The sequence below is a fragment of the Culex quinquefasciatus genome, chromosome 2 (assembly GCF_015732765.1).
Source record: "Culex quinquefasciatus strain JHB chromosome 2, VPISU_Cqui_1.0_pri_paternal, whole genome shotgun sequence".
In the NCBI taxonomy this organism is placed as follows: domain Eukaryota; kingdom Metazoa; phylum Arthropoda; class Insecta; order Diptera; family Culicidae; genus Culex; species Culex quinquefasciatus.
In genome coordinates this window covers 139507844-139531458 of record NC_051862.1, presented here as the reverse complement: position 1 = coordinate 139531458, position 23615 = coordinate 139507844, and the positions used below count along the sequence as shown (strand labels likewise).

The 23615-nt window shown below is 36.1% G+C and overlaps 1 protein-coding gene across 1 annotated transcript; it reads right to left on the bottom strand.

Moving 5' to 3' along the window:
- Positions 1 to 1733: 1733 nt before the first annotated feature.
- On the bottom strand, positions 1734 to 22982 carry LOC6031822 (calcium-independent phospholipase A2-gamma). The gene is made up of 6 exons (XM_038254838.1): positions 22738 to 22982; positions 22530 to 22618; positions 8240 to 8651; positions 7911 to 8131; positions 7420 to 7852; positions 1734 to 2424 (listed from the first exon to the last, which is right to left on the bottom strand). The coding sequence occupies exons 1-6, from the start codon at positions 22760 to 22762 to the stop codon at positions 2183 to 2185; spliced, it is 1422 nt and encodes a 473-aa protein (XP_038110766.1). The 5' UTR covers positions 22763 to 22982; the 3' UTR covers positions 1734 to 2182.
- Positions 22983 to 23615: the final 633 nt, after the last annotated feature.

The following is a 23615-nucleotide window of genomic DNA, read 5'->3' as shown; positions in this document are numbered from 1 at the left end:
AAATATGTTTTTATAAGAGACTTATTTAATTTGACCCACATTGGATTACAAATTAGATTAGAAACCAAAGCACAACAAAGAACAAACAAAAATCTTTCAAGTATCTAAAAACTGTTATCTTTATTTAGATTGAAGTGTACATTATCACGAATGAATAGTATTGAGCTAGTTCTATGATTTTAAGCTTGAAAAACGTGAAAAATATTATGAAAACATACATTTTATTACTGTTTTAAAAATTTCCCGTTTCCCGGGAAATTCAAAACCCGGGAAAATTGGACGTCCTACATCAGGAAATGATGAATTTTTATTCATCATATTTTATTTTTATTCATTCAGCAGGTTCACATTTTTTATACATTTTCTGAGTAATAATACTCAAAACAAGGTAATATTAAACTTTCCAAAATTCAACTTCTTTTTTGCTGTGTAGTTGAATTTGTGTCCATTCAGATGCTTTGTTTGGTTTTGCACCAAAATGCGTCATTTTGAAAAGGAAGCAACTTGAAAATAGGCTCAAAATCACTTGAAAACTCTTTTAACTTCTCGATAAAGGCTCATGACAATTAGTTGTCTTTTGCAAAAACATGTAATTTTATGTTATAAACAACTCTACAGAGCCTAGTAGGCCGTCAAAATGCAAACATTTTGATTTATCGCTAAAAAGGGCTTTTTTCGACCATTTTATTCAAAAATTGCCTATGTCTCGTGTTGATCAAGAGCTAGAAATTTGGCATGTTCAACAAACTTTAATACAAGACACCAAAGCCTTAAGACGTCATCCAAAATAGTTAGGTTTGTGTAGACACCCCGGAATGACATTACCCTGTTTGTCAATAACTTTACAAGATAGCCGTTATCAAGTGCAACATGTTCCGATGACACTGGCTGGATTTGATTGATTTGATTTTTTACTCATTTCTAAAGTTTTTACTGAAAATAAACAATGGTTTGAAGTTTGTTTTCAATCGGAATGCAAGGTTTTTATAACATGTAAGTACCGTCATCAGATGTGACATCTGGTCTGGGTGTGAGATTGGGTCATACAAATTTAAGAAGCTTTGTATGACCCATCACAGAAAAAAAATCATGGTAATATTACATCTGGGAAAGGGTACATCTTTTATGTCAGAAAAAAGGTGTAATAAATGAGTAATTTTTTCTCTTTTCTGGTGTAATGTCACTTTTTCAGTCTAAATTGAGGTAAAATTTCATCATAAAAGAGGTAATATTGAACCTTCCAAAATTACAGCTTCCAAATTTACATTATTTTTTACTGTGATTGTCATCCTTGATGAAGGTAGCAAAAGCACTAAAAACATTCAATTCCTAAACATGCCAGGTATCCGCACTACACGAGGCCTCACTGCTTACATTCCCCACACTAACAGTAGCCAAATTCCCGCGCATCGTCGTTACCGTCGCGTACGTAACATTCGCGCGCGCGTTCTCGATTTCGCATGTGCGTCGCTGCACAACACAGTGTGGCATTAGGGTAGCTTCACGCGGTAGCTCTAATACGTGCTGCCAATTTCCCAAATTATGAAGCAATTTCTCCATCAGCAGCAACTTCCCCCCAAAAAGGCAGTCATCTCCAAATTGCCAACCACAAGAGAGTGGGGAAAACAGAGTAAGAGAGTGAGGAGGGGGTTGCTAAATTTGCCTCACTCCGGCTGGCTGGCTTTCTTTCTTTTTGGACTGTGATCTACTCACATGAACACAACGCAGCGTAATTAACTCTCGCAGGTTTTGTTTATTCGAGTAACCTTGCTTCTTAGAAGAAAATAAAAAAAACGAGCAGGGGTGAGAAATATATCGACTCCATGGTCCGTGGTAACATAAATCACGTCGTTAAACTCTGGCATGCCTATCGGGCCTTAACGATCGGAAACAGACAATACAGACTCAAAATTTAGTCAAGTTCATTACAAACTAAAAAAAAGGTGTCGACGAGATTGAACTTGACCATCTCCTCGAGGTAATCGATACTGCAGCTATTGAAGTATGCTCGCTCGCACTAGCCTATTAATGACTGATTTTAAATCTTTGGAACTTAGCTCCTAACATGACTTGAACACGACTCGCCTAACCTCAGCCCTGGGCTGAAAAAGCGCTCACTCTAATATCAAAAAATTAAAACATCTTAAAACCAGAAATGACTTGAATCGAGAAATAAACCTCCCTATCGGAACGCGTCCCGTAGCGCGTCGTACGTCTGGTGGACGATGTTCCGCTTGCGGGTGAGAAGCTCCGCCACCAGTTCGAATTTGTCCTCGTTGCGCTTGAAGTACTCGTTGGTGTCCCGTTCGAGCTGGGCGATTTTCTCCGGCCGGACCTCCACCATCGACAGGAACTCCGTCAGGTACGGGTTGAACCGGAAGTAGCGACCCGGGGGGAGCAGGTCGCTCAGGATGGTGTGGGTTGCTGGCGAATAAATAAAATTGCATTAAATAATAGGTAATAATTATATGTTATATAATTGCAATCAGCCTGATTTTTTAAAGCCTGGTATTTTATTAATTAAACTTCTCTTTTTGTTGTTCTTATTAATTATTCATTTTTTTAAAAACTAGAAAAACAGCATACATGTTCATCGGGTACCTATTTTAGACTAAATTTTACGATAGATTACAGACCCTTTGTTGGTTAGGTAATCGAAATACCTCTCCAATGAGTCTAGAACAATGAAGATCTGGCAACCCTGTCTCATGTTAGACCACTTAAGTGATATTTAAGCACTTTTTAGAAGCCGGATTTCACATATATATGTAAACAATATCCGGATCCATCATCCGACTTATGGTTGGATAGGTAATCGAGGGAGCTTCCTGATAATTTCAAAACATTGAAGATCTTCCAAAGAATTAATAATTCAGATGAAAATTATTACGAGATCTTTTATTTATGTCATCCATTTTCAGAAAGTAGTGAGGAAGGCATTAACAACACATGTGGATTACCCTCTACTACCTAACCCCGCCTTTAGACGGGCTTCGCTAAAAATCTATTTTTCAACCAATTTTAGATCTTTAAAAGGCATTGGAAAGAAGAACTCTTTAAATTTTTGAAAAATTTAGGGGTTGCAGAATAGTGGTTCGCAAAGCGGCCTCAATTTAGAACTGTCAAAGCGGAACCAATTTACTGTTCGCAAAATGATACCAAGAAGTGGCAAGTATTGTAATCGATCTATAATTTATTTTGTCGGTGGCGTCGATCTTTTGAGGTATTCGAAGTAAACAAATCTTAAGAAAAGGGTAGAATTCGAGATTGGGTAAATAATTTGCCCAATCTCGATTGAAAATTATTATCAATAACTATGAATGGCACATGCCAAATAATATTGAATAATCTTACTCCAACATTATCACTGCACTTCAAAAATACACAATCTCGGAACTTCGATTCGGTTGTTCTTCTGATTCACAAAATTCCACCCACTTCTGACGCAATATTTCGTTACGTGGAAATCAAAAAGGCCTCTTTTGACCGTCGATTTTTCTGTGAACAAAACAAAGTGCGAAGCCCTTAATTTTTCAACGAAAATTTAAACATGAACAGGTTTAAAAAAATCAAAACAAGTATTTTCAGTAGCTAAAACTATGTCACGCTTGAGCTTGAACATAGCCTGCCACTTTGTTTATGTTTACAGCTGTAGTGCAGACACAGAGTAAACCCCACATAAAAAAAGTTAGTTGGTTAGTAAGTTGATTTGATTCATTTTTCTAGATAGGCTAAAACCAATTCAATCAAAAATAATAAATATTAATTAATGTTTGTTTTTAAAAGCATTGAGCATGAGCATGAGCATGAGAGACCACCCATGGTTGTCCTTCTCCGTTGCTGAACAGAACCGTAATATCCTTTCAGCACTACTGATCATAGGCTTCGACTATCAAGTGGTATTTCCCTTATCAACAGCATGTATGAATGCGCTGAAAAGATAAAACACCATGATATCAAGAACAAGATCAGTTGCGAATAGGTAACAGTCATTGGCCACCAACGGCGCCCGCCATGTCAGTTTGTAGATCTCGATTTTAAGGGACGGGAATGTTAGTTAGCGCAGCGCTACTAGGGCAGCTAATTTACTCTGTGCTTACACCCCACGATCGCCAGGAACCTGAAAACTTGTTAGTAGGATAGGGTGTTTGGTCAGCATTCATCATAGAAGATGATGATGCGACCCAAAATCATAGTGTTTGTTGAAAGGTATTATATTTTATTCTCAAGGCAAACAATCGAATGCTGCGGATCAGACATTTCCCGTTTGACTGTTGTTAAATTTTAAATGAAATGGTTTAATCACAGAGTAATCCAGAGGACGCAGTCCGAACAAAAGTCATCGAATTTGGTGGCTCCGTTACTATTATACCCTTTGGAATTGCAGTGCCTTCAGGCGTTATGTTTGAAGCGTTACGAGATCAAATTTCATCAAAGTAAACTCAGGATTTTTTTTAGATTTGTTTGTTTTGACAAGTTATGTCATTGCTGAAGCGATTTTTTGGTGAGAATTATTTTTTTATTATTTTGTAGTTTAAATAATTATCTACATAATTATTCAAACTTCGCAATTCAAGTGGAAATCAAGAGCATTAACATCGGCGTTCACATCAATTTTTTCCATTAACTGTTTAAATGACGTAGCCATTGATCAACTTAAGAAATTTCCTCCTCCTTGATGGTTCTATGTTGTGTAGATCTGATTTCAGAACATCATTGCTGAATTCACACGGTTGCAACGCGAGGACATGTACTAAATTAAAAACGTTTCAGCAAGTTCCCCGCAATGGAGACAAGATGCTTCATTTGCTCGTCTAATGGTGTGCATATGCTGTCGATGTTCTGTTTTTCATTGATCAGCAGGTAAAGGTCAATTTTAGCTGTTGAACTAATTAACTTGCTGATATAATAGTCCATAGTCTCGATAATGAGAGAAGTCAGGGAGAAACTACCTCTAAATTATAAATTAAAATAATCCAAATAAAGGAAAAGTTATCTTCCATTCATTATCACATATTTTTCGGTTGGTATAAATCGTCATTCACCAAGGACTGGTCATAGAAATTAGTTTAACCGTTAGTCACGTGAAATCACAACCAAACGTCCGGTCACACATGAAAATGGATAGTTCCGACTTCAATAGGCCGGTGAACTAAAACTGCAACGTAGGGGAACTATACCCTTTCTCAGCCTATTTCTATTATCGGCCTATTAGCACTTTGATCATGAATTACAGCTGCCATAAAGTGTTTTTTACTATTCCAAAGTAATAACTAGCTCAACAAAAAGTAAGCAAGCAACTCCCCGTTGTTGATACATCTGAAAATGTGGATTTAATAGTGGAAAACGGCAAAAGTGATGAGAATTGGTCGAACGGCTTAGAGTGATTAAAATGGGCATATTTCCCCTACATGCACAAAACGCACACTTTTATTGAAGAGAAATCTCAATTTTCTATAATCTTCACGGGCATTCTTTACATTTGAGAGTAAAGCCACTAGAATGTACACAGAAAATGGGAAAAATTGACAACATGAAAAATGCACCTGGTTGCTGTGATAAATAAGTAACGCCTCAAACGTCAGTTTGCCCCGAGACCTAACGAAAAGCAAATTTTTTGCTGAAGGGGGGATGTACCAAGATGTATTGCGTAACGCAACCATAAATCAAATGCCACTGCTCCCTCTGGATTACTCTGTGGTGTAAATATGTAAGAGATAAATTCCCTGGCTGATTTTGGAATCCTGCAGCTTTTTCTGGTCCTGCGAAAAAAAACATCGCTAATTCTAGCGAACGGTATCAAACAATAATGACAGCTTCTGGATGGATACAACCGCATCGACTACATAAACAACTTCCATTCATAATTATAAAAATTACGATCTCGCCTTCAACTTTATTAAGATTTCTTGACTTCAACTCCAGGTCCTCAAAAGCCACTCATTTTTTTATCTTAAAAAAAAAACATTTTTTAATGATCTATAATAATACTCTCAACTTTTAACGAACAGTAAATTGGTTCCAGTTTGACAGATCAAAATTGAGGCCATTTTGCGAACCACTATTCAGCACCCAGGTGAAAACAATGAAAATTTGAAAAAGTGTATGTAAAAACATGAAAAAATTAGAAAGCCAAAATGTAATGATAGAAGGTGGTAGAATAGGCGGCCTATATATAAATTCTATAGGCCAATTACTACCAAACACAAAAATAAACTAAACAAGATAAATGCAAATTAAAATACTAAAAATAAAACAAGAAAAACATAAAACAAGAGAAGTAAAGTTTTTCGTAGGACAAAGTTGCTCAAAATGACCTCCTGAACACGCGAAAAATTAAAAAAAAACGAGAAATAATATTTGGGCGGTAGTCCGAAAGGTCGAAAGGTAACAAGTATTATTGCAACGCGATTCTTTGAGGTGAAACGGGACGCCAGTTCTTGGACAACTTCTGTTCAACTTAAATCTATCACTGAACACGAAAGATTGCTTGCAATCTTAATATTAATCGTATGAAACAGACAGAACTTATTTAAGTTTGTTGGAAGTCAACCCTGAGTGTGGATTCCTCCTTTTTCCCCGAATAAACGCCAACTCGTCAAAGTTACGGCGTGTTGGGGAAATATACCCTTTCTAATCAAACACCTCTCTTCGTCATATGGAGAGTTTGATGCTCGATTAAAGCTCCAAAAATACTATTTGGGCTATAAACTTACCAGCAACAGCACCGCCTCGAGTAAGCACGCTCAAATTTAATGCACTTTTGATCATAATTTCTATTTTGCGAGACCATTTCTCATCATTTTGGTGGCACACACACATCCACACGCAAGATGAGAGGTTAACTGCTTAACGAAAGTCGCCATCAATATCTTTTCACTTGCGCTAACGATTTCAAAGCGCTTAAGATATAAAATTGCTTCCAACTACCGACAACATGTTCTTTTGCCCATTAGTTAGTCACTCACTTGAAAAATAATCCCGAAATATGTAAATAATTAGCAAGCACCATCAAAAAAACAAACGCGCTAAGTCTTTTGACGTTTCAATTTTGACTACCCATTCCAATCGAAGGCTAAATAAAAAATATCCAGTACATTGTTCTGGTAATCTGGAGGGAATCTAGTTGTTTCGTGGAAACAAACATGCCTTGCGTTTTAAAACAGATAAAAACAGATAAACGGGAAATGTCTCATCCGCAGCACTCGAATGCTTGCCTTTAGAATAATACCAGGTCCAGGTCCTAATACCGTTCAACAAACACTTTGATTTTGGGACGCATCATCATTTTCTATGGTGAATCCTGACCAAATACCCAACCATATTAAAAACTTTTCAAGTTCCTGGCATGTATCGCATGGCAGAAAAGATTAAGCTTATTTTTCGGAGCGCAATAGAATTATATATTTTGAAACTCACCTTCCGTATCGGTGGCCGAGTCCAGAATACGCAGAAACTTGGTCTTCCACGAGCTCGAAAGTGATGCTTCCGCCAGAAAGTTCTCGCTCACAATCTTCCGTCCGTCCTTACCCTCACTAGGTTTCGTTCGCGTCCGACCCGTCCCAAGCGAGACCACACACTGAATGCGCTCGTTTGGCCACAAACACTTGGCCTCGTGAATGGCCACCGTTGTCGGGTTGTTGTACAGAATACCCCCGTCCTGGTGCAGCTGTCCCTCGAGCTGAAAGTCACCAAAGTACGCTGGGGCTGCCGTCGAGGCGCGGACCACTTCCCAGAGACGGGCCGTGTGACTTCCGGCGTAAACCGACTGGACGTTTAGGGGGAAGGTGTAGTTTCGAAAGACGTGCGCGTCTATGTGCTGGTCGCAGATGGTTGTGGAGACGCAACAGATCTAGGGGAAGGATTAAGTTTGGTAGAAGAAAGAGTTTGTTGAAGCTTCAATGTTTTACCTTTGGCACGTGCGTTAGCTTGGAGGTGTCGATGATCCGCCAGTAGCCAACGTGCTTCTTCAGCAGCCCTTCCCACATTTCCGCATCGTAATACGCGTGGGACGAAACGAGCCGGGACGCGCCGGCCAGTTTGTCCAGCGTTGACGGCCGGTGAAAGATCGTATGACTTGTCTTCTTGTACAAGTGAATACACTCATCCAGTGTGACGTTCTTCTCGGAAGCTACGGCAAAAGAAACAAAAACATTAAATCCCATTCAAGTTCATGACCAGTTAAATCCCACTGATAAGCGAACCCTCGTTACAACGCTCTCTTATCACCATAACTTACCTAGCGCACACACCAAGTTCGCTCCAGCCGAAACTCCACACACGATATCGAACAGGTCGAATATCTTCCGATTCGTCATCTTCTCGAGCTTACGCAGCAGTTCCATCACGATAAGCCCCCGAATGCCTCCTCCATCGATGCTCAATATCCGAATGCCCTGCCCCGGAAGTGGCCCCACATACCCCAGCAGGGTCAACCCAAGCCGGGCACTGTCAACTATAGCCGGATCGGGTGAGTGGCGCAGTTCCTTCAGCAGCTCGATCGCTCCCTCCTGTACGGCGAAGGCCTTCTCCGAGGGAGACCGCTCCAGCTGTTGGACCAACTCGTACAGGACTTGGCGCTGGCGCTCCAGCGGAATGGCCTGGCGGCGCAGATCCAGCAGAGCATGCCGCGTTTGGGACTGGTTCGAGCGCTGTAATTGATTATGTGTGATTATTTTGATATTGAATTTTAAATATCATTTATCATTTTTCCATCATTGATACTGCCGTTCTAATCGAGTCCGTCCCATATGAAAAACAGCAAACCGAGAAAAACGCAAGTCAAATGTGTCCCGCCCATAAGGTTACGTGTTAGAATTTTACGAAAAAGTGAATTTTCTACGGTTTTCTGGTTACTAAAGTTTATTGGTTTTTCTGATAGTTCACATGATTTCGAACCAAACGGCATAATTAACTCAATATTGACGAAATTACATATGGGACGGACTTGATTTGGGCGGCAGTGCATCGAAACCAAAGCTTCAATATTTTAGTTCTTATTCGATAGGGGCAGGGGGGACAGAATGGCCCGCCTAAGTAAAATGCGCAAAAAACCATAGAAAAACATACAAATTTATGAATTCAGTGTAGTAGGCTTATGCTTTGGGATGTTCCCTTCAATGTTGTATACTGGGTTGATGAAAATTTTTAGATTAAGCCACCACCGGAGACGGAAAATCGTCCACCCGCCCAAGTTTCATTTCTATCACCAGAACATGAAATTGACTCGATAGATTGCTTTCAAACTGTTCCAATACCTAAAGTGATATATCTTGAACAAACTGAAAAGTTTTCAATGTTATCTGTTGAACCCTTTTGTTACATTGCAAGTTTGAAATTATAATTTTGCTAGATTGATTCGCGAATGTATGGGGAAATATGAAATCGTTGCCTTTGCTAAGCTATTTCTCCAATACGGCTGAAGGAATACTAGTTTTTATTGCTACAATTCCTTTTTGAGTAATTTACGTTTCCAAAATGCCTATATGTGTTGAAGAAAATCTTTCGCATTTAGGAGATTTGTTAGTTCAAAATTTTGAATCGATTTTTTCAGCGGCCGCCATTGCAGAACCACTGGTTGATCAAGATTTTCACCTTCGCCAGTGGACGGCGTCGTTTGCCTGCTGTCGTTACTATGGCCACGCGAAGTTTGTTTGGCGCCCGCGAACAGGTTGCGCGCGGATTCAGGCATGAACTGTGACTCGATCATGGTAACCACGTGGATGAAGTGATGGGTGAAGAATCAAGATCATTCAACTTTCATATATTTGTGTGACTTTGTATTCAACAGAAAATTTAGTTTTTTTATTTCGAATTTTGATTTTTTTCAAGTTCTACAAATACATACCTAGTTTTCAGTATATATTTTTTTTGAACGAAAACACGTAGATTTAGTATGGAAAAGATAATCATCATGCTTTTTAGGGAAATGTTCATTCTTGAAAATGCTTTTTAGATTCTTTATTTGATGATGCGTCAATTATGGGCAGTAGCCATTTTCGGAACAACGCAGGAGCTCCCCCAGTGAAACTGTGAAAATTACTGTTTGCATGATTTGACCAAATCACGTCATGTGACGGCTAATTTTTCCTGGAATCGGTTCTGGGAATTTTTATTGAAATGCATCTTAGCACATTTCAACGGATTTTTATGCTTCTGGTTACATTTGACCGGTAATTCGTTTTATTTTCAAGGAAAAATATGGATCAATGGAAATTCGTATCACGTACAAAAATAAATTACTTGTTGACATGGTTCCGGAAAACCGCATTCAAAAAAGTTAGTTCGCGTAAACGTGCACAGAGTTCATGCCAACGGGAACCAGGACGAAAACTGTTCAACTTTTATAGTGCATTGCACCATGAAGGTGAACAGTTCTCTTCCTGGTTCCCGTTGACATGAACTCTGTTCACGTTTACGCGAACTCAGTTTTTGGAGTGCAAGCATTTATCCGGTGACCTAACTTTTATAACTTTCCTTTCAGAAATTCAAAAATACAAAAATACAAAAATACAATAATACAAAAATACAAAAATACAAAAATACAAAAATACAAAAATACAAAAATACAAAAATACAAAAATACAAAAATACAAAATACAAAATACAAAATACAAAAATACAAAATACAAAATACAAACATAAAATACAAAATACAAAAATACAAAAATACAAAATACAAAATACAAAAATACAAAATACAAAATACAAAATACAAAAATACAAAATACAAAATACAAAATACAAAAATACAAAATACAAAAATACAAAAATACAAAATACAAAAATACAAAAATACAAAATACAAAAATACAAAAATACAAAATACAAATGCACAAAAATACAAAAATACAAAATATAAAATACAAAAATACAAAATACAAAATACAAAAATACAAAAAAACAAAAATACAAAAATACAAAAATACAAAAATACAAAAATACAAAAATACAAAAATACAAAATACAAAAATACAAAATACAAAATACAAAAATACAAAAATACAAAAATACAAAAATACAAAAATACAAAAATACAAAAATACAAAAATAAAAAAATACAAAAATACAAAAATACAAAAATACAATATACGAAAATACAAAAATACAAAAATACAAAAATACAAAAATACAAAAATGTTTTTGTTTTTGTTTTTGTTTTTGTTTTTGTTTTTGTTTTTGTTTTTGTTTTTGTTTTTGTTTTTGTTTTTGTTTTTGTTTTTGTTTTTGTTTTTGTTTTTGTTTTTGTTTTTGTTTTTGTTTTTGTTTTTGTTTTTGTTTTTGTTTTTGTTTGTTTTTGTTTTGTTTTGTTTTGTTTTTGTTTTTGTTTTTGTTTTTGTTTTTGTTTTTGTTTTTGTTTTTGTTTTTGTTTTTGTTTTTGTTTTTGTTTTTGTTTTTGTTTTTGTTTTTGTTTTTGTTTTTGTTTTGTTTTGTTTTTGTTTTTGTTTTTGTTTTTGTTTTTGTTTTTGTTTTTGTTTTTGTTTTTGTTTTTGTTTTGTTTTTGTTTTTGTTTTTGTTTTTGTTTTTGTTTTTGTTTTTGTTTTTGTTTTTGTTTTTGTTTTTGTTTTTTGTTTTTGTTTTTGTTTTTGTTTTTGTTTTTGTTTTTGTTTTTGTTTTTGTTTTGTTTTTGTTTTTGTTTTTGTTTTTGTTTTGTTTTTGTTTTTGTTTTTGTTTTTGTTTTTGTTTTTGTTTTTGTTTTGTTTTGTTTTTGTTTTTGTTTTTGTTTTTGTTTTGTTTTGTTTTTGTTTTTGTTTTTGTTTTTGTTTTGTTTTGTTTTTGTTTTTGTTTTTGTTTTTGTTTTTGTTTTTGTTTTTGTTTTTGTTTTTGTTTTTGTTTGTTTTTGTTTTGTTTTTGTTTTTGTTTTGTTTTTGTTTTTGTTTTGTTTTTGTTTTGTTTTTGTTTTTGTTTTTGTTTTTGTTTTTGTTTTTGTTTTTGTTTTGTTTTTGTTTTTGTTTTTGTTTTGTTTTTGTTTTTGTTTTTGTTTTTGTTTTTGTTTTTGTTTTTGTTTTTGTTTTTGTTTTTGTTTTTGTTTTTGTTTTTGTTTTTGTTTTTGTTTTTGTTTTTGTTTTTGTTTTTGTTTTTGTTTTTGTTTTTGTTTTGTTTTTGTTTTTGTTTTTGTTTTTGTTTTGTTTTTGTTTTGTTTTTGTTTTGTTTTTGTTTTGTTTTTGTTTTTGTTTTTGTTTTTGTTTTTGTTTTTGTTTTTGTTTTTGTTTTTGTTTTTGTTTTTGTTTTTGTTTTTGTTTTTGTTTTTGTTTTTGTTTTTGTTTTTGTTTTTGTTTTTGTTTTTGTTTTTGTTTTGGTTTTGGTTTTGGTTTTGGTTTTGGTTTTGGTTTTGGTTTTGGTTTTGGTTTTGGTTTTGGTTTTGTTCCGATTCTTTTAGTATAGAAACGTATGCTGCCCATAATTGAAAATTCGGCTATTATGCCAAATCAAGTATTCCGAGAAAAACGCGTTTTAGTGTTTGACACAAAATCTCCGTCAAGGTAATTTCCCATAAGAGTGGCATATTAGCCGTTTGGTTTTTCGCATCGGCAGCCAAGTCTAGACACTATTTCAGTAAAATTAAAGTTCCAGAAGATGCGTTGGAACGTCCTCTACCACCTGGTGCTAATATCTCGTTTTTGACAAAAGTGGATATTAGCCGTTTTTTCAATGGTGGGCAGTATGGCTTATCGTCATTTGGGAATCACAGGAAGAGAAAGTAGTTTTAGAACGGAATGGCAAAAAGGTTTTATTCCATAACGGTTTCTATTATCAATTTATTTTAATTTTCTTTAAATATTTAGTAGGCAATTTTCCCTACAAACAAACAAACAAAAAACAAAAACCTTGTGGATTTTTTTTTGGCATATTCCCAACGCATTTTGGGTTGCTTATATATTCAGAAAGCCATCCTGGTTGAAGGTGATAAAGCAGGAAACAAGAAGGCCATTGTCATACTACATAAAATAGCAGACCACTAACGTGTCAAGCTACTCGTGAAAGTTTGGACAATAATATGATCGTTTCGAAAATTACGTCTTATATGGACAATCCCTGAACAAAAAAAGTAGCTGACCAAGAGGTTTTTCTATACACGGATGTAACTCCTGTAAGCTTATCTGGATACATAGCTGAATCGACTAGAACAACGGTTGAGCGGATAATCCCTTGTTTTTCGAGGTTAGGAAACTCTTATGAAAAAATGCTATGTCACGAAAATAAGAAGCAAATCAATTCTTGGTGACGTATCAACTAAATTGTAACGAGAATCTCAGTTGATACGTTAACAGGTGAATGAGTGTAGGATTTCCGTAAGAAATACAGATTCAATATTTCAAAAGAATTTACGACGACTCCATTTTTTTTTTTATTTTATCCGGAAGATGTTCGGACTTTTTTACGCCATGCTACGATTCAAACTCAATGTTTTTCAAAACAGCAATGACCGTTAGAAAACGCTCTACGAAACTAATCAGATCAGATGTGCCATTTGGACATAATTCAGCAATTCTGTATGTCCGAAAATAGACCTAGTAACTCCAGAAGTTTTGTAAAAGACCAACAAAGCTAGAAAAGCAATTTTCAAAAAAAAAACTGGTTTGGAAGTGGTAGAAAATCCTATCCACGAAAATGACCGGGAACGCGCTCCTGCATGTTTCTGTAGCTTCTTTTTCTGCTGGTGTTCTGCACGAGAAAGAAGTAACTTTTGTTGCAGAAAACTATTTGAACACTCTGCTTCCGATTGTGTGCAGAATTGCAGAATTCTACGATTGCGGGAATTGCCTAATTATATTCTTACATGTCTGTTATTGCAAAAACAGGAATGCATAGTACTAACTTTTGACTTTTTCTGCTTTTTACCATTTGCCATTTGAAATATTTCGTTATAACTTGAACAGCGTGAATACATGAAAACACTACCTCGCCACGTGTTATGTATGCAAGGATTTTAGGTAGGCTTTGATTTTGGGCCACGTGGTTGGCTCGATGCACGCGCCTTGGTGCGAACTGATGTTTTTCGTTAAAGTCATCATAGCAGCAATGAAATTCCAATAAAAATAAAAATCATCCAGTTTTCCTCTCCGGTGGGCCCTTAAAGCTATGTTTGGTGCACTTTAAAAAAAAAGTTTTTTCGACTACATTTCCAGGGTGCGGGGCAGAATGGGCCACCCAAGGGGCAGGAAACTCCGTTGAACTTTACTTATTATATTAATAAGTATACTAACGTTCGTTATTATATTAATACTTTCCCACCCTGAATATATACACCTTTAATAGAAATGTCATAACTGACGTAAAGAAAAGTCAGATTTTTCTTGTTGTTTTTGTTTACCGTTGATCGTCGTCGGTCGAGGTTGCCGGCCGATTTCCACCCAGGCTCTTCACGTCGAGAAGGATGTGGCCAACTTTGAACTCTGTTCCAAGTATCTAACAGGAAATACTCACATATCGTTCAAACTCGCCAACTGGAAGCTGTAACTTTGCCATCTCCGGAGTACATGCGATTGCCGGAAGATGGATTCCGTTGTAGCTGGTTCTGTCCAGAACGGCATGACGGAATTTCTGCCAACCGTACCTCGAACGGCTATAATGTCAGTGCCAAAGGAACAGCCTCATGAGCGCAACAGTAGTAGAAGGAGAAGGAGGGTGACATTTTCTGAAGTGTTTTCATGCCAACGCAAGTGCCTGTCTGACGGTGGAAATTCCGTCAATCGAGCCTGGTCGGGCACGGCGGCTAGCTCTAGCCAAACAAAAGTGGCCAGCTAATGTGTCAAGAGTCCCTACCGAAGATGTTACACCAGACACGGTCAATTTGGAGACGGATGTTGAAGCCAGTCAACGTGCCCTGACATCTAAGGCAAACGAGCACGATAATGTGTTGAGGTCAAGGTTGAGGTCCAAATCAGGTCCACAAATATCGCGGCAGAAAATCTAGCCTAGACGAAACATCCCTCGAACGGTCTATGATTATAAAATTGTTTTATTATTCAATTGTGCTTAAAAATAAATATTTCAATCAGCTGATAAATGAAAACAACAACAATCCGCTTGCACTGTCAAAATCAAGGTGCTTCAAGTGTTGGTGAGAACTTATGGTTGACATTTCGTTAATATATTAAAAAGTATATTAAAACTTCGTTATTCTACCAAAATGTTCTTAATATTTTTGAAGTTTCCTCCCCCTTGTACAATGCTTATAATGTTACTAGATGTTACTACCAAGGTATGCAAACAACAACGGAACCTTCAAATCATTTAGAGGCTTGGTGGTGGAAGTGTTAAATTAAAATCCACTTGGGGGCAGAATGAACCACCCTTTTTCTGCCTTATAAAAACAATCAAAAGTTACGAAATTAGAGCTAATTAGATTATTTCGCTCCTGGTAGCTTCACAAATCACGTTTAATGCAACATTAGTTGATTTTTTAGTTGTTTTGATGCTTTTTTGTAAAAATAATGTCTTATTACAACATATTAACACTATTTTCAAAAATCTTTGTTTTGGTAAGTGACTATTTTTATGAAAGTGGTCTAACTTCATGGAAGCTATGTTAGAAAGGTCCCTTAAGTCATTTCTTATCTCCCTTCAACGTTGTATTAGACGAAATGGCTTGTTTTCTAAGGTGGCCCCAAGGGGGAGGAAACTTCAAAAATATTAAGAACATTTTGGTAGAATAACGAAGTTTTAATATACTTTTTAATATATTAACGAAATGTCAACCATAAGTTCTCACCAACACTTGAAGCACCTTGATTTTGACAGTGCAAGCGGATTGTTGTTGTTTTCATTTATCAGCTGATTGAAATATTTATTTTTAAGCACAATTGAATAATAAAACAATTTTATAATCATAGACCGTTCGAGGGATGTTTCGTCTAGGCTAGATTTTCTGCCGCGATATTTGTGGACCTGATTTGGACCTCAACCTTGACCTCAACACATTATCGTGCTCGTTTGCCTTAGATGTCAGGGCACGTTGACTGGCTTCAACATCCGTCTCCAAATTGACCGTGTCTGGTGTAACATCTTCGGTAGGGACTCTTGACACATTAGCTGGCCACTTTTGTTTGGCTAGAGCTAGCCGCCGTGCCCGACCAGGCTCGATTGACGGAATTTCCACCGTCAGACAGGCACTTGCGTTGGCATGAAAACACTTCAGAAAATGTCACCCTCCTTCTCCTTCTACTACTGTTGCGCTCATGAGGCTGTTCCTTTGGCACTGACATTATAGCCGTTCGAGGTACGGTTGGCAGAAATTCCGTCATGCCGTTCTGGACAGAACCAGCTACAACGGAATCCATCTTCCGGCAATCGCATGTACTCCGGAGATGGCAAAGTTACAGCTTCCAGTTGGCGAGTTTGAACGATATGTGAGTATTTCCTGTTAGATACTTGGAACAGAGTTCAAAGTTGGCCACATCCCGTTCTCGACGTGAAGAGCCTGGGTGGAAATCGGATGGGAACCTGGCTAGAGACAAGCCGCTTGCAAGCGGCAACGGTCGACCGACGACGGTCAACGGTAAACAAAAACAACAAGAAAAATCTGACTTTTCTTTACGTCAGTTATGACATTTCTATTAAAGGTGTATATATTCAGGGTGGGAAAGTATTAATATAATAACGAACGTTAGTATACTTATTAATATAATAAGTAAAGTTCAACGGAGTTTCCTGCCCCTTGGCATTGTACAAACTTTTTCAAACAATCCAACTTTTCAGAAAGCTTATTTAAAAACCTCGAAATAAACAACATTTGCGTGGTTTTGTCAATAATTTACATTTTTGCTCATAATTCGAAAAATACAATGAATTCAAACGTCGTTTTCGGTATGGTGATGTTATTTGACGTCCTTTATAAGACCCTTGCCTTACGGTTGGTCTAAATCCATTCTAAAGCCCAAAACCAAGGGTGGCCCATTCTGCCCCCATGGGCCATTCTGCCCCCCCTGCCCCTATTTAATTATAATTACATAATAAGCATTCCACTTTAGAACAGTAAAAAAGGCAAAACAAATCTTTAGAACTAATTATTAGACTTTGGACAAGAAAAGTTCGCTATTTTTTTTTTATTTTTATTTAAAATTAGCTTGCATTTCACTGAGTGTTTTCTGGCAGCCTTTAAAAGAGAAAAGTAGGTAGGGGAGAGTGAGGAGACTTGATCTCCGGGGACACTTGATCCCAAGCTTGTATCTCGTCAGCATGTGGGTAAAAAAATAGCTTTGTTCTAGAAAGTTGTTTGAAATCGACTAAAACTCATTGTAAGAAAACAAAGTAAAAAATTAAAAATGTTTAAACTAATTAACTCCAAAATCCAGAAGCATTTTGACGTTAAATTTATCGTCATAATATTTTTACAATCAATTGTTTAAAAAAGTACGTTTAGGGAGACTTGATCCCTACATTTTTACAGTCACTTGAATTAGCCTCAAGCTTAATGAATTGGGCTGGGTTTTCGTACATAGTTTCCTTTAGTATAGTTGTACATAACTTAATGCAGTTTGAACAATTTTTCAAATGTTTTGTAAACAAAAAATACCAGCTTTTGTAAACATGCTCAATTTTGGTCTAAAAAAGAATATTTGAAGTTTTTAAATATTTTACATATTAAACTTGTTATATTTTGAACACAAACGTAGGTACAGGTTTTATGTGAAATTGCTATAACTCATAAAAAATTAATAGTTTGGATGAATAAGAAACATTTTGCCTAAAATTTCTTCAAAATGTTGAAAGGGGGAAAAAATTACCCCTAACATTTTGAAAATGCGTTTTTTTATTTTAAACACTTGGCATGATTCGAAGAGTTCATCTGATGAAATACCCTTATCATTCAAACATAATTGAATATTTAAGCTTCCAATTGATGCAAAAAGTCCAAAGTTTTGTGAGTAATTGACAGAGTTATGGGCGATACAAAAAAGGGGATCAAGTCTCCCCATTCTCCCTTAGTCATCGCTATTTTCAAAATTGTCAATTTTGAATCAAAATAATTTTCGGCTTTCCAATGCTCTAGCTTTCAGCTGAAAATTTCGATTGTATCTGCTAATTCTGCTAAACTGCAACCTTCTACAATGTTTTGTCTTGTTTTAAAACACATTATTTGATACGTAAAAGTTATTTAAAAATCTAACAAATTATTCCTTCCTAAAAATAATTAAAAAAAAATATATATAAATTCGAAAATTTCTTATAGGGCACTTCTGAAAGTAGCGATGACTATTTTTTTTCCTGAAAACTTTCTATTTCTATTATATATATTATAAATACATTTTTTGAAATATAAGTAGTTCTCTGATAAAAACTTTGACATAACTCTCGTGTAAAGAAAGTTCCTTTTTACAGAGCAATTCTTTCAGATTTCGGTCATTCGATTTTTTTGTATTTTTTAATCAGGCTGAAACTTTTTTGGTGCCTTCGATATGCCCAAAGAAGCCATTTTGCATCATTGGTTTGTCCATAAATTGTCCATACAAATTTGGCAGCTGAACATACAAAAATGATTTATGAAAATTCAAAAATCTGTATCTTTTGAATGAATTTTTTTATCGATTTGGTGCCTTCGGCAAAGTTATACACAGAAAAAAATCCTTTAAATTTACATTATTTATCATGTACCAAAAGGTATCATAATAAATGATGATTTTTTTCATCAGGTTCATTGGGAATTTACATTAGATTCATTGGAAATTTACATTTGTTTTGAAAATTTACATTAGTTCAAATCAACTAATTCTGGTTGACCAATTTTTTTCAAAAAATCTAAATATTTGTCGAAAATATTTTTCAACTTCATTTTCCGACGTAAAATCAAATTTGAAATCAAAAAGTACGTTAGTGCAATTTTTATAAAGTGCACCGTTTTCAAGTTATAGCCATTTTTAGGTAACTTTTTTGAAAAAAGTCGCAGTTTTTTTTTAAATAGTAGACATGTTTGCCCACTTCTGAAAAAAAAATTTTTTGAAAAGCTGAGAAAATTATCTATATTTTGCTTTTTTGAACTTTGTTGATACGACCTTTAGTTGCTGAGATATTGCCATGCAAAGATTTAAAAACAGGAAAATTGATGTTTTATAAGTCTCACGCAAACAACCCACCATTTTCTAACGTCGATATCTCAGCAACTACCTAATGGTCCAATTTACAATGTTAAAACTAACTTAATCCACCTATGTGGTTGGAGCCTTCCTCACAACAATGGCTGTACACAAGTTTCATCTATTTTTTACATCCGGCTTCCAAAAAGTACATCGATATCACTTAAGTGGCCATGTCTCGAGACAGGGTTGCCAGATCTTCGATGTTTTGCACTCGTTGGAAAGGTCTTTTGATAACCTAATCAACGATGGGTCGGATGATGGACCCGGACATAGTTTACATGCATTTAAGTGAGATCCGGCTTCCAAAAAGTACATAAATTTCACTTAAATGGCCATATCTCGAGACAGGGTTGCCAGATCTTCGATGTTTTGCACTCGTTGGAAAGGTCTTTTGGTAACCTAACCAACAATGGGTCGGATGGTGGATCCGGACATAGTTTACATACATTTAAGTGAGATCCGGCTTCAAAAAAGTACATCAATATCACTTAAGGGGCCATATCTCGAGACAGGGTTGCCAGATCTTCAACGTTTTGCACTCGTTGGAAAGGTCTTTTGATAATCTAACCAACGATGGGTCAGATGATGGACCCGGACGTAGTTTACATAAATTTAAGTGAGATCCGGCTTCAAAAAAGTACATCAATATCACTTAAGTGGCCATATCTCGAGACAGGGTTGCCAGATCTTCAATGTTTTGGACTCGTTGGAAAGGTCTTTTGATAACCTAATCAACGATGGGTCAGATGATGGACCCGGACATAGTTTACATACAGTTAAGTGAGATCCAAATATATGTGAAAACACATTTTTATACATAACTTTTGAACTACTTATCGAAACTTCAATCTGTATAAAACTCGATCTATGGGACCCTAAACCAAGTCGAATGCATCAAGTTCGGGTCAAATCGGTTCAGCCAGTGCCGAGAAACATGAGCTAGTTTGTTGGTCACATACATACATACACTAGTGGGTACGAAAAGGAGTAGTATGGTTCCCCTTGTAGGGCATTAGGGACTTTCATGCCAAATATCAGCTCATTTGGTTGTAAACTCTGCGCGCATCAGGGTTAAAGTTTACATGGAATTACTATGGGAAATTGTTCAAACGTTTCCTACAGGTCTGGGAAAATAACGCGCCAACTTCTGGTATGGTCAGGCCTAAGGGGAATGGTCTGGAGAACACTTTTCCCGAAGAGAGCGTATGGATTTGTTGTCCCTAGACCTGGCGCATCGGCAAACAATCCGATGTGTCCGGAATCAACGGTTTTTCCTGAAAAAGCATCAAATTTTCCTTAGCATGCTATGGAAGCATGATGAACACCGCGACGCCATACGTCAGGCAGCTACCACGTGGTTGAAATATTTGCAAAAAAATTCAAATTTGCTATGCAAAGATTCTGAATTCGACTAAATAATATCAGGATTACTCGAAATGATCATTTTCTAGTTAAAAGAAGGTTTGTAATTAAAATTCCAGCCGTTTCTCTCCCACGTGGTAGCAGCCTGACGTATGGCGTCGCGGTGTTCATCATGCTTCCATAGCATGCTAAGAAAAATTTGATGCTTTTTCAGGGAAAACCGTTGATTCCGGACACATCGGATTGTTTGCCGATGCGCCAGGTCTAGGGACAACGAATCCATATGCTCTCTTCGGGAAAAGTGTTCTCCAGACCATTCCCCATAGGCCTGATCATACCAGAAGTTGGCGCGTGATTTTCCCAGACCTGTAGGAGCGTTTGAACAAAAAGTTCCAATTTCCCATAGTAATTCCCATGTAAACTTTAACCCTGATGCGCGCAGCCAGTTTACAACCAAATGAGCTGATATTTGGCATGAAAGTCCCTATGGGCATGCCCTACAAGGGGAACCATACTAAAACTTGATTCGAGAACTTTTTGAAAAACGTACCCACCCTAATACACACACACATACACACAGACATTTGTTCAGTTTTCGATTCTGAGTCGATATGTATACATGAAGGTGGGTCTACGACGTTTTTATACGAAGTTCATTTTTAGAGCAGGATTATAGCCTTACCTCAGTGAGGAAGGCAAAAAATGAAACATTCGTGAAATTTTTCGATCTTTTCGAAAACAATATTTCCAAAATTTTCAAATCAAGACTAACATTTCAAAAGGACGTAATGTTGAATGTTTAGCCGTTTTGAAATGTTAGTCTTGATTTGAAAAAAAATGGAAAATTTTGTATTTTATTCCAAGTTCAATTCTGTAGCCGGCTGTGGAAAGATAGAACCAAAATCATTTTTAATTTAAGAATGAAGGATAAACAGTGCAACTTTTAAATTGAGATGTTTTTACGAGTTTCAAATGATTGATGTTTAGTAAGGTGCTGATTACTTCTTGGCCAGAAAATATGTTCTTTAAATAATCCACACGGATTTAGAAATTAGTACAATTTATTGAGAAAAAATCAAAATATTTTACAATTTTGAACTGATTTTTAAATATTTTTTTTCCTTTTTCCGCAGAAAAAAAGTTATCATTTAAACTTGAAATTTGACTAAATATTCAATACTGCAAAAATTGCAAGAGTCAATAACACTAGCCAGCAAAAAATAGACAGAAATGACTTGCTCACATGCTCCAATCGGGGAAGAGCAAAAACTTTCTAAATATAAAAAATGGTGTTTCTGGGACCCCAAACTTTATGCTTCCCCTCGAGTCCGACTAAAATCCAAGTTTCTTTGAAATGCTTTGCCAATCAGTGATAAAGATAATGTACCAGTGTTACTTGAAATTGGCACAATCAAATTGAAAACAATACTTCAGAATTTCAACAACAGAATATAAATATTGCTCCTGAGTCCTGATTGAATTAACTTACATACATAAACTAAATAATACTCTTACAAATTTAATTCATCATAACAAAATTTTTATGAAAATTCTGTTATTTTTGGTTTAACCAGGCTTGAAAATTTACAGAATTCTTTAAGATAATCATAATATTGTTATAGACGTGCTACAAATGAATTATGCATGGATGAATAAACGAATTAACACGACGTCGACAAAGCATTACCTGCAAAATGAGACATTCAAAAATGACCGAATAGATGACAATGACTCAATAATATTAAGGGGATTTATTCAAGAAAAGAAAAAAATGTACAGCAGAAACACGAACGAAAGGTATTTCGTCGAAATACTGTCGGAATTTTTGTACAAGTTATTGAAGTCATAACTTCGCACAAACGAAGAATTGCAAGACACAATTTGGCAAAGGAAAAACACCAAAACATTGAATCATATCCCCTCAATTACACGAAACGAAATGATCAGGCAAAGGAAAATCGATTTCAAACACTGTACAACCCCGCAGTAGAGGGTGACCAGCTTATATAATTGCCGCGGCTCAAATAATATTTTTAGAAAAAAATATATTTAGCAAGACGTGTCCCACAAATCTAATAAATGGGATACCTTTTGATGTTTCGGGAGTTGATCCTGTCCAGTCCATGGTTCGGCCGAGGCAATCCGTGCCCTACTGGCAACTATCGGCAGTCTACTACCTGCAGATCAGAACACACACAACAACAACAACAACAGCATTGTAATCAGCATTGCAGGGCATAAGATTTGGGCAACGGGGTACAAATTTCTACTAAATTTTGCTACTTCAGTCACGAACCAATAAAAGCCTTCCAGCCGTTCATGTTCTGCCAACACTGGTCAACAAACTTTCTTTCAACAAACAACAAACTATTCACAAAAAAGGACTCCGCAATCGGATTAGCTAACGCGATGCTCCATACTTGACCACATCCAAGAAAAGTATGAAGATTCAACTTTTTCTTTGCAAATAAAAAAAAACCTTTTTCACAACATCGCACGAATCACGCCACTCACTGACTGAATGGCAGCAGAATGTTGTTTGTGTTTGATCTTGAAAATCTGCCTGTACTGGTGATGGTGTGTGAGAAATGGGGTGGCACGCAAACTCACAACCACGACGATTTCGTCTTTGTGTTGTGGGTGACAGCATAGCTACGCGTGGTATCAGCATCGGATAGCGGAGCATAAATATAGAAGAAAATGGAGAGCAAAACATAAACGAGGCGAAATGTTAAGGTAGGTGCACACGATGGAGCACGGTGCAGAAAATGAAGGTTTTGGTGAGTAATGTTTTTGTTTCATTTTGGTAATGTTTTTATGTTTTTTTTTTTGTTTTTCTTGTTACTTTTTTTAAGTATTTTTACATGTTCATTTGTCTGTTTTTATTTGATATTCTTGTTTTAGACATATTGTACAACTTACAATCACAGGGTTGTTACGGACGGCGCGGATCGCGCGGATGGCGCGGATGGCGCGTATCGCGCGGATCTGGCGCGGATTTGCTGGCTAATTTTGCTCAGGCGCGGATTTCGCGCGGATATCAATTTGATAAACAAAATAATTGATAACGATAGAATTTCTTTCAAATTACAAAGAAAAATATTATTAGGAATTAAATAAATTAATTCTTTTTCGTTGAGTGCGAAAATATCAGTTTCTAAGAAGTTGTTAATG

Excerpts from the sequence above, each read along its gene's own strand:
- LOC6031822 (XM_038254838.1), bottom strand. The coding sequence starts at position 22,762 with ATGAACGGCTGGAAGGCTTTTATTG. Across the intron at positions 8,652-22,529 it reads AACTCCCGAAACATCAAAAG|CGCTCGAACCAGTCCCAAAC; the intron begins GTATCCCATTTA and ends AATCAATTACAG. Across the intron at positions 7,853-7,910 it reads AGCTAACGCACGTGCCAAAG|ATCTGTTGCGTCTCCACAAC; the intron begins GTAAAACATTGA and ends TCCTTCCCCTAG.